The 11,228-nt window shown below is 40.6% G+C and overlaps 1 protein-coding gene across 3 annotated transcripts in view; it reads right to left on the bottom strand.

Annotated features, from left to right (window-relative positions):
• DRD2 (dopamine receptor D2) overlaps window positions 1-1,957 on the bottom strand; it is a 107,331-nt gene extending 105,374 nt beyond the window's left edge. For all 3 annotated transcript variants that reach the window (XM_018569106.1, XM_018569105.1, XM_018569104.1), the window contains exon 1: window positions 1,684-1,957. In XM_018569106.1, the coding sequence (XP_018424608.1) occupies window positions 1,684-1,950 (267 nt within the window). In that variant the 5' untranslated portion in view covers window positions 1,951-1,957. The remainder of the gene's footprint in view (window positions 1-1,683) is intronic.
• Between the last annotated feature and the right edge of the window lie 9,271 nt (window positions 1,958-11,228).

Here is an 11,228-nt window from a genome sequence, read left to right as displayed (position 1 = left end):
ATGCAGAGCATGTTCGGCCGACCCGAAGCCACAGGAAGCAAGCCGATGTACGGCTGATTTCAGCCGATGCACGGCTGAAATTAGCCATACCAGCCTTAAGTGAATAGCCGAACAGTGTTCGGCTCACTTCACTTCAGATCGGTCATTCACTCGGCTGCCCTCGGCAGCTTCGTGAATAGACCCCTAAGTGCTTTTCAGCATAACACTGAACATGTTTACAGAAAAAGGCTACAGCGATGACCTCATCAATGTATTGCTTATTTTTCTTTGCCCTGTCACAGACTGGGGAAAGGGGGGGGGTGATTGAAGAAGCAATTGTCCCTATAGTCACACATCACATGGGGGAGTATCATTACCATGATTTTATGGGCCGGGGTATTAAACTCTGCAAACAGAAGATTTCTCCAGCTTTACAAGCACCGTAGGATATATGGAATCCTAAGGTTGTGGGGAGTTTTTTTACCTGGAGGCCTGCTTTAGCTTTTTTTCCTTTGTGATTTTGCTATATAACAAATATAGACAGACATGACCATAACACATAAAAGACGTCTGATCCTCTCCTCCTATAGACTTATTGCATACAGGCTAAACTCCCACACGTCCACTCCCACAGTCAATTTATTAAAAGATGGGACTCCTGGACACAATACCTGTGATATTACTGCAGTTTGACTCATACTTTTCTTTTTTCTTGCCCTTCAATGCACTTATTCATGGTTTGTTCTTCTCCTTCCTTCGTACCTTTACCTTTCCTACCTCCCTCCTATACTATCTGTCTCCTATACCCTTCTCCTACCTACTTCAACATCATATTTCCTAGATTCTCCCTACTCTTCTGACTACAGTCTCATACTTATCTATCATTGATTACAAAAGGATGTACTGGTACTCAATATTTTTTTTTTTGCTTTCTATGAACATTAGTATTTGCCCTGTTTGACATTGCTATGCAGTAATTTTGGTCTACTGTGTTCAGAAATGTTCTGTCCAATTTTGGATATTAAAGGAGAACTATGGGATCAGGGCTTTTCTCCATAGTTCTCCTTAGGGTAACGGGATGACACAAACTAGCGTCCTCCCGTTACCCTAAGCTGAGTATACCGTGAACTACAGCTCGCGGTATACTGAGACGCCACAGCCGGAGCGGATCCCGACATTGATGTCGAGATCTGCCCAGCTGCATGAGTGACAGCTGGCTCTGCCTATCTAGAGGCAGAGCCATCTGTACCCGCCCCCTTCTCCCATCCGTTCCGCCAGTCAGCGAACGCCAAGAGGTGAGCGAACGCCGGTATCTGTTCGCTCACCTCCCGATCTACTGAGCCGACCTGTGACAGTCTCATTGTCACAGGTCGGCTAGAACTATGAGGTGAGTGGAAATCACTCATCCCATAGTTCTCCTTTAAGGGTGTTTTATATTTCTTATATTTCAAGAAAAACTTAAAGTTTTAAAAAAAGAAATCTGATCCTTAAATGCTTTTATAGCTGGAATTGAACAGAACTTTCTCACCCAAGTGGTGGTTTTCAAAAAAGAGCTAGAGTTAAGTGATCATCTGCTAGTGCTAACATTTCTAAACTGTATCATATTTGAGTCCTATATAAATACACAACTTGTGGTTACAACTGTAAACACCACAAACATGTATGATTCCATAGTGTAAAAATAAATATCCATAACATACATACCTCCAAATAAACAACCCAAGGCATCACCAGGGTAGCCACCAAAAGGTCAGCTACGGCAAGGCTGACTATTAGGTAATTGGTGGTGGTCTGTAAAGCTTTTTCCCGGGAAACAGCCATGCATACCAAAACATTTCCAAAGACAATGACAAAGATAAGGAGAGTAAGTAGCATGGCATAATAATTGTATTCTGTCTTCTGTCCAATGTCTGTTCCATTGGTGCCATTGTTGAATTCATCATTGTACATGGACAAATTCCTTAGATCCATGAAGGTAAGAAGGCCCCTCTGAAAGTGAGTCCTGTAAAACAGAAGGAAAACAGTTTGTACTGAGTATTGCCTCAATCATTTTTCCTTAATGCCCTGCTGACAAATTAAAAAAATCTCTTCATAGTAATACAGCTACATTCCTTTCTTTTACAAACATTGTCTTATTTTTCCCCAAATGGTATATCATACATTTATTATGACTTCCTAAAGCTTTCCAAAGCTCATACTAAGCAGTTGATTTACTCCCTGCAGTTTAGAGCTGGCATGGAACACTGCAGCTGTTCCATTCTGGTTCTGTTCTGAGTGCTGAGTGATCATGTGAACACCGATAACAACCGTTATCAACCAAACACGAGCAACGTGTCACATTTTCACGCCGTTATGGCGCGTTTTTATGTATTTACGTACGTGCGCGTCATGTAGCATGCGCCATAGGCTACACGCCGCTCTAATAGCGGCATGCAAGTCTCTAAAAGCATATTTCCACTAATGCCATATATGGAAAAATCATGCACATGTTGCATATATAATGCTGCTTCACAGTTTAGACAAAAATGGTTAGCTCATGCATTTACATTCCTGCATTCATCAACGCAAGCAACACAACGTAGAGCTAATTTACACAAGGTTTGACTTTTTAAAGAGCATCTAGAACCAGGCACTGCATATTTTGGTCAAACCAAAAAAGTTCTAGTTTTATATAGATAATGGGGAAGGATACCAATTTCTGTAAAGTTGTTGCTCTATCTGGGGCTGCAATAGAGAGATAGGAAGTGAGGGAAATCTACAAAAGGGACACCATCAGAAAAAAATAAAAGAGGGGTTCTAACCTTCCCTACTCTACTAAACAAAAGCATTTTCCATGTGTGCTGCTGCTAGAAGGTGACCCTGATTTCCTGACTGGGACATTTTTTTTCTACAGGACAGAATGTAAGGAGAAATCTAGTGCAGCCCCAGATGGCAGCAACAACTCATCAGATGAACGTAGAAAGCTAATATAAGAAATAGTTCTTGTTCTTTTATGAACAATATTTAAAACTAGTGAAATTAAGGATTGTTTTATGCTGGCCTGTAGTTCAGTTTTAATGGAATACTCTTAGATCAATAATCATATTTTTGAGCACGTTGCTCATAAATGTCCTTGTGAATCAGACCCAAAATTAAAAATATATAGTTATGTAATAAACCACAAACATATTTGTGCTATTGATATACATTTATGAAATTAAATTTTGCAAGAAGCCACTCTTGTAGAAACAGCCAACACACTTGTCTTAGTAGCATGTGAATGTGAATCTATGCATTTATTAATATTTTTTCAGTCAAACACATTAGTACTATTACAGTAATGAGGAGCTAAATGTCATCAAAACAAGAACACAGAAGTACCCTCAAGGAGCAATGAAAACATATTTATAGTTACCACCATGTGTTATACTAATGACAATAGCTGAAACCTTGCTAATGGGCATATTCTATTTTATATTTTACTTAAGAAGAGTTCATTTTTAAACTATATATAATATTTGTAAACATAGATACCCTCAAAAAAGCTGAACAAACATGATAGGGAATGTTAATTAACTCCCTGTAGCTATAAAAAATATGGGTAATATTTAATTACTAATTAGTTATCTGAGGGCTGTCAGCATATCAAACTGCAGTGCTTGAGCAATGGGTGAGCTACATCTTGCGTCTAGGTGCTATAAAGATTTTAATGACCACTGTAAATACTAACCATTAAAACCAGCTTTTAATGGGGAGAGGGTGGGGAGAGGGCAATGCAGAATGGAAGGGAGCCTCCATGGGTGTACCATCTCCGATTCCAACGCAAAGTTGGAGTAGTGGGAGGAAGAGCTGATCCAGTCCATGGAATGTCTCATAAGACAGCTCAAATTATACAGCCGTACATTTGGAAGTGTCATTCCCCCCTCCATTTTAGGCAACAACAGTTTTTTCATGGAGATTCTTGCACTCTTCCCCCGCCACATAAAAGCTAAGAACGCCTTATTTAAGATGGTAACATCCCTGTGTTTCAATAGGATAGGCAAGGTTTGCATTGGATACAGCAGTCTGGCAAATGAGACCATTAGTAGGCCTGGAATTATAGTTGTAAGTGGACTAGAGAAAAGAAGAAAAAGGGAATAGGGTAGGGATGGGCAGTGTTCTGATCGATCGCATGGTCCCGGAAGCAATGAGGTATCCATATCCCGCAAACATATTTCAGGGCATGTCTCCTCACATTCCAGCAAGGTTTGTGCCGATCAGTCCCTGTCTATATAGTTGCACTGTGACTCTACCCCAGAACGCGAGGTTAATAACAAACTGAGCATTCAGTTGAGTCAAACGGGGTATGCTGTGGTGCCCTGTGGTGGCCATTGCACTAGAGGGGGGGGGGTCATCAACATCCGATACGAACAGAGCAGATTAAAGAAGGGTTAGGGTATCGGGAACATCGGCCTGTGTTTCTCTTCCCCCAAAGACCATATCACATACCTTTCAGTAAATAAGAAGTCAGGAGACTCTGAGATAGATCACGGTGAATCCGAGGGGGTCATAGGCAGCCTCACTGCAGTTTTCCGGGCAGGAGTAGAGGGTCTTTGGGGGCGCGGTGTTTGGACGCCATCTGGAGGAAGAGCCGAGGATTCCATGCGGTCTAAAAAGCTGTAGGCCTCAGCGGGATCCTGGAACGATTTTTGTGAGCCGTCAGTTGATTGGAATCTTAGGATTGCTGGGTAGGCTAAGGTAAACCTAACTTTCCTCTGAAACAGGAGCGAGCAAGCCTTACCGAATGCCTTGCGTTTTTTGGTGACATCCGCCGAGTAGTCCGCAAATAAGAGGAGTCGATGCCCATCCAAGAAAAGCTCCTTCTTGGCGCGAAAGGCCTGGAGTATCTCCATGCGGTCATTGTAATCCAGATATCGAGCGATGACTTGTCTTGGAGTCTTCCGTTCAGGGTTAGCGGGTCCCACGCGGTGTGCTCTTTCTACCTTGCAGTTTGGGCTTAGTCCAAGTAGATCCGGTATATTATGAGCGCAGATGGACTGCAGTAGCGATGGGCGGTAGGATTCCGGCAGGCCAACGATCCTCACATTGTTTCGACGGGATCGATTCTCCAAATCGTCTATCCGTTCTTGCAGGGTTTTGACCTGCTGCTGTGCCGAATCCAGTTGTGATAGTGATGAGTCGACCCCCTCCTCTAGGGAGGTAATGCGGACTTCTGCTTCAGAGATCCTCTGGGCCTGTTGCAGGATATCTTGCCGAAGAGATTGGATACCTTTGGAGACCGCTTTGTGAACCACATCCTGTATGGTGGGGCGAAGCAGCTTCGCTACCTCTGCCGCGATTTTGCTGGAGTCTGAGGTAGTTGGTACATCATCCTCCGATGATAAACTGCCGTCTCGTGGATTAGGCGTCGCGGCCATTTTAGATTGATTTTGCGATCTCTTGAACCGTGTCGGTGTCCCTTTAGGGCGAGGTCCTGCTCGGCGTTTGGCTAGGAATTTATTCATATGCCCACTAGTCCCGTCGGGTATCAGTAGTTTTGGAAGGCAGGTGTGGGCCAACTCAGGTAAGCTGATGTATGATTTTATAAGCGGTTTTTGCCCTGGCAGTGCGGGAGCTCTTCACTCTGCGTCCACTACATCAGGCGCCGGAACCGGAAGTGAAAACCAGCTTTTAATTTTATAGGACCTTTTGAAAATAATTCTCTTATGATAACTGTATCATAACTATATGCATTTAATACATGTAATTATATTATTCTGTATATTAATTCCCACGTGGATGTCTTTGTTCATCCACGTTTACATGCACAAAGAGTATTTTTTTTCCCACCACTAATTATAAGGCCTTATAATTAGAGATGCGATGTGAGACATGTCATGGTGCTCATACTCTTGTTACCAGTGAAATCCTTGATCCTAAATAAATCTACTGAAATTTGAGCATACTATCTGTACTTATTTATTATAGGTATTTATATAGCGCTGACAATTTACGCAGCACTTTACATACTGCACATTCACATCTGTCCTTGACCTAAAAGAGTTCACAATCTAAGGATCCTATCTCACATACATACAGGGCCAATTTATACAGGAGACAATTACCCTTCAAGCATGTCTTTGGAGTGTGGTAGAAAACAAGTGTATCCGGAGGTAAACCCATGCAAGCACAGGGAGAACATGCAGACTCCTTGCAGGCAGTGTCCTGACCACCATTCAAAACAGGGACCCCCAATGCTGCAAGGCAGAAGTGCTACCACTAAGCTTTTGAATAGTATTTCAGTATGGCAAAAGTTGCTAAGTTGGCAATGTCCCAGAGGTGATTGTGAAGCCAAATCTCCAGGTGGCAATACATGAATTGATTTTTCAGTTAAATCTAAGGGGTCTATTCATGAAGCTGCCGAAGGATCTGGCCGTAGCTTCGGCCGATCCTTCGGCTAGCTTCGGCCCCAGGACCCCTTCGGTTCATTTCAGCTCTATTTATTTTGAAAACCTAATTCTCTCAACATGTTCATCAGACAAGCTTGTGCGCTTGTCCCTGACAAAGCCATCTGTTCACAATAGCCCGTACAGCTCCCGAACATGGCCGAGCCACCAAGGAGAGAAAACACAGATGTGTCTTTTTTTCTTTATTCTGACATGATCGATTTCTGACATTGATCGTGTCAGAATAAAGAAAAAAAAAGACACATCAGTGCTTCTCTCCTGGGTGGCCGGGAGCGGGAGGCTCCCAGAGCGCCTGGGAGAGTTTTTTTTCTTTTTTTTTTGACAGCAGCAGAGCCACCGAACAACAGGAAACTATTGGGGCGGAGCTAGCTGTCACTGCCAGCTCCGCACAATCGTTTGCTATTTATTTTTTTAACTTTTTTCACTGTTTTTCTGTTCTGCTCGGTACCTCTGAGGGACCGAGCAGAACAGCCGAGCCGAATGCCGCTCGGCGGCATTTGGCTATTCACTCACTGCTGTTCGGGATCTTTAAGAATAGCCCGAAGAGCAGTGAGTAGCCTGCCGGATGTTCGGCTCAGCCGATCCAGATGTTGGATCGACTGAGTCCAACTCCTTCTGCACTTCGGGTCCACCGAACATGCTGGGCATGTTCGGCCGACCCGAAGCCACACTAAGCAAGCCGATGTACGGCTGATTTCAGCCGATGTACGGCTGAAATTAGCCATACCAGCCTGAAGTGAATAGCCGAACAGTGTTCGGCTCACTTCACTTCAGATCGGTCATTCACTCGGCTGCCCTCGGCAGCTTCGTGAATAGACCCCTAAGTCAGATCAGCACTGGTAGATATGGGTTATGGACTTTGTATGTTTTAAGATAATCTACCCATAAATAAGAAAATCTCATAATGCATTGTAGTTACACTTAATTAAAGAATAATAAAGGCATAAAAAGGCATAATAAGATACATAGGCTTCCAAACAATTTATTTCTGCTGCTGTGGTTTTGCCAGATTAGTAAAACCAATGAAATCATTGCAGAAATTGTATTTCCAATCTATTTTACACCCTGTAATAAAACATTTTATTATGGCTTTATCTAACAGTAGACAGTTTATTCGGTAAATTAGTCAGGTACACCACACAAAAAGAGGTTGCTTACGTGAGACATTTCAAACAAATCACTTGTTTGAATGTGAACGGAAATGTCCAATTACTGATATGACATTTGGCATAGTGAGCCAGCTGCTTCTACAAACAATGTCACCTAAGATTGACAATAATCACCATCACGACTGCAGAACAAATGCATTGAGCATCACTTATCCAAAACACTTCAACAACTTATTACATTTAATTTCCTCTTGTTCTCTGATTTTGTTGGTGACAAAGTCTATTTGCAAATTCTCGAGGTAACATTTTTACTTTAAGATACATCTTTATGAGGTGAACACAATATAATCTGGAAGCTATATACTCATTAACAAAACATGTAACACATATTAAGGAGTGTATTCTGAGTCATTTGACTTGTCTATACAGGTGAATACATGACCAGTATTATATTCAATAAGTATTAAATGTGTTCACATTAAGATAAATTAGAATATTTGTCCTTTAGTAAAGTTGAACTAGAGGCAGATATAAAAGACCCAAATTCAGCTCAGTATTCATTAATACATTATTGAATGAATTATTTGAATGTAAATAGTGGAAGTACCTGGTTTTCACTTGATATCTGCCTCATGCTGTTAACTATAAGAACTATAAAGGGAAAGCAGTGCAGTGCTAAACTGAGAGTTTTCATTTTGACAACATTTTAGTTAAAATCCAGAGTATTTGGTGAAATGCACTTAAGTTAATAAAGAAGGCAAAATTAAAGCAGTGTTGGTGTAAGTTCATTTCAACTACACTGCACTTTGCACATTATTTTCTTTTTCTTTAAAAAAAAAATGAAATAGAAAGGAAATAAAAAAGGAAAATAAAAAAGTAAGGTGACAGGAAACACAAGAACAGATATGGAAAAAACACTAACAGGGTTATTCACAAAAGGGTGAAGAGTTTGGAGAAGGCAGGAGAACTGAACAATCTAAGAGAACACAGCTGAACTGGAAAGTGAGCTGAATTGGAGCATTTTTTAAAATCAGTTATGTTGTCCTAGATTGTTCACTTCTCCTGCCTTCTCCAGACTCTTCACCCTTTTGTGAATAACCCCCATAATAAAATAAACTTAGCCACCCTAACACCCCCCAAAAAAACCTCAAAATAAAGAAAAAAAGTAAAACATTTTCTTTGATAGGAATAGCATTCGTACATTACTCTAGAAATGTCGTGTCAGAAAATAAAGAAAAAGTTTTGTTTTTTTTAAAAATTGTTTTTTTTAAAAACTTGCATTTTAGCAATAACTTGGCTCCACTCCAGGTATGTTCCTAGGATTTAGAGGAAGCTTGGGAGTCCTTATGAAAAATAAAATGTAAACATACTTATAGTGTTTTTGATTTCCTTTTTTCATAACAACTATGTAAGGCGCACTACTATAGGGCATTTATTCAATTTGCAAAGGAATGTAACCTGTCAGTTGAACCTTTGGATTTTTACAAAGGTCCTGCACTTGGCAGCAAGAAAAACAATTTGTTCTATAAACGCTTTGAAGTGGAGTTTGTATTGTAGAAAAGAGCCGAACAAACAGCGGGGTGCTGGCGTACCAAAATATCACATGATGCCTGAAAAAATGAAACAGATTGGATTAGACCTCAACAGAAAGATCAGAAAAGTAATCTGCTCCCTCACAGAGTCTGAAAGGAAAAGGTCTGCTGCAAACTCATTGAATCAGCAATCCAAGTGGCGTGTATCCAGTCTATTTAGCCACAGAGCATTTAGTCCATGTTAAATACAGATGAGCAAATCTTTTTTAATTTTAATAATTCACATGCTTCTCAGCTCAGGGCAAGGAACATTCTCATTCTGTGTTACAGGTAAGATATGCAGAGTCAGGATAATGTTCTACTTCACTTGAGTTGGTAAATTATTTGTATGTCAAAATAGGTTGCTGCTAAAGGAATGTTTCTAATTACAATTTTGTTTTGACACATTGGAGATATTACAAAATTAGGAAAGATACAGGGGATAAAGATCTTTTAAAAGGTTTTTAAAGTGACATTAAAATCAAGAGTTAAAGCTTAAAAAACATTCAAATACCTTAACTATTAACAATAATGTATCTTATTTGTATGTCACTCAGGTGTAAGTCCTCAAATCATCTCTGAATTTATGTTGACACTGTCCTTCCTCCTGGAGGGCAGCTACTTTTGTTCTCCATGGTCCCTGTGTGTGTTGTAAAGTAGCCGTTGCTCCAAGTTCACTCCTGTGATGGACTACAACCTCACATTTAATTTACTAATTTGTTTGAGATTGTAGTCCATCACGGGACCATGGGGAATGAAAGTAGCCACCCTCAAGAAGGAAGGACAGTGTCAGCATGAATTCAGAGATGATTTGAGGATTTACATACAAATAAGGTACATTTTTGTTAATAGTTAAGTGACATTTATAAAAACAAAATTACATTTATAAAGAAAAAAAGTGTGCAGTTCCCCCTTCCAAACACTACCACACCCTTTAGGTCTGGTAGAAATGTTAGGAGGGATCCCATGTAAAAAAAAAAAAGTGTGTGGTTCCCCCACAAAAGTCCTACCAGACCTTTAAGGTCTGGTAGGAATTTTAGGAGGGACCCCATGTAAAAAAAATGTGGGCTTCCCTCTCAGAGTAATACCAGCCCCTTTCAGAGTAATACCAGGCCCTCATGAATGAGTAAGGGGTACTTATACCCCTACCCATTCACTAAAGGGTTAAATAAAATTTTTAAAAATACACCAGACTTTTGAAAAAAATACAAAAGATATGACTTTGACAAGTATTTTATTTAGCCCCCCCTCCCCCAAAATGGATCCACCAACGTAATCCTAGGGTCAATCACGACATCCAGCATTGTCCACAACGATGACTCAAAGTTATAACAAAATAAATAGAAATAATATTTTTTTTTTAAACCACTGCCTTCCAACCCGTCCGCTGTCATCAGACATCACCACTAGCTCTGCCCAATTGTTTATGTTTTGCTGGCACCATGACAGGACTTATTACTTTGCCCAATCATGGCTCTCGCAGTGCACTGTGCTATGATTAGGTAAAGTCTTGCACCTGACCTGTGGTCAGTTGCATTGCTTTACCCAATCAGGGCGGTGCATAGTGCCTTGTGGGGAGCTCAGCGGGCGAACAGCCCACTGAACACTCTGATAGTTAATCAGTCCACCGAACACACAAACTACCGTTGTTCGATTGGAACTGTTGCTCAACTCGAACATCGAGCTCATCCCTAATGCTGAGTTTAGTGTCACTTTAAGTGTGCATAAGAATATAATGAATTTAATGTAAAGCATTTTAAAGTATGTCATGGCCTTATACATTTGGGGGAATAGTTTAATCCTAGCTAGTCTAGAACACATTGCATTTACAAAGCATTTAATAAACTTCCAATAACTCTTTTTAAGCCCCTAAAGGGAACCTATAGTTTAACTATTCAGTGTATTGTAAAGAGTTTACTTGATAGTAGGTGTTTGTACTTATCATCCACTGTTTCCCCCACTACCCCAATTAACTGCCTGGACTATGGGGATAACCTAGAAGTCTTCATGTCTTTAGATCAGTCATACATCGCTTTTAAATATTTTAAGAACAAAATGATGTTAGTTTTGGGTGGTTTGATAGCTCAGGGTTCTTGAAGCAACATCGGGGAAAAAGTAAACTATCCTGGAGCTATGACTTCTAG

This window comes from Nanorana parkeri, unplaced genomic scaffold (assembly GCF_000935625.1).
Source record: "Nanorana parkeri isolate BGI_ZX_2015 unplaced genomic scaffold, ASM93562v1 scaffold1288, whole genome shotgun sequence".
Lineage (NCBI taxonomy): Eukaryota > Metazoa > Chordata > Amphibia > Anura > Dicroglossidae > Nanorana > Nanorana parkeri.
Note: the sequence above shows the minus strand (reverse complement) of the source record. Positions and strands in the feature narration are given on the sequence as shown.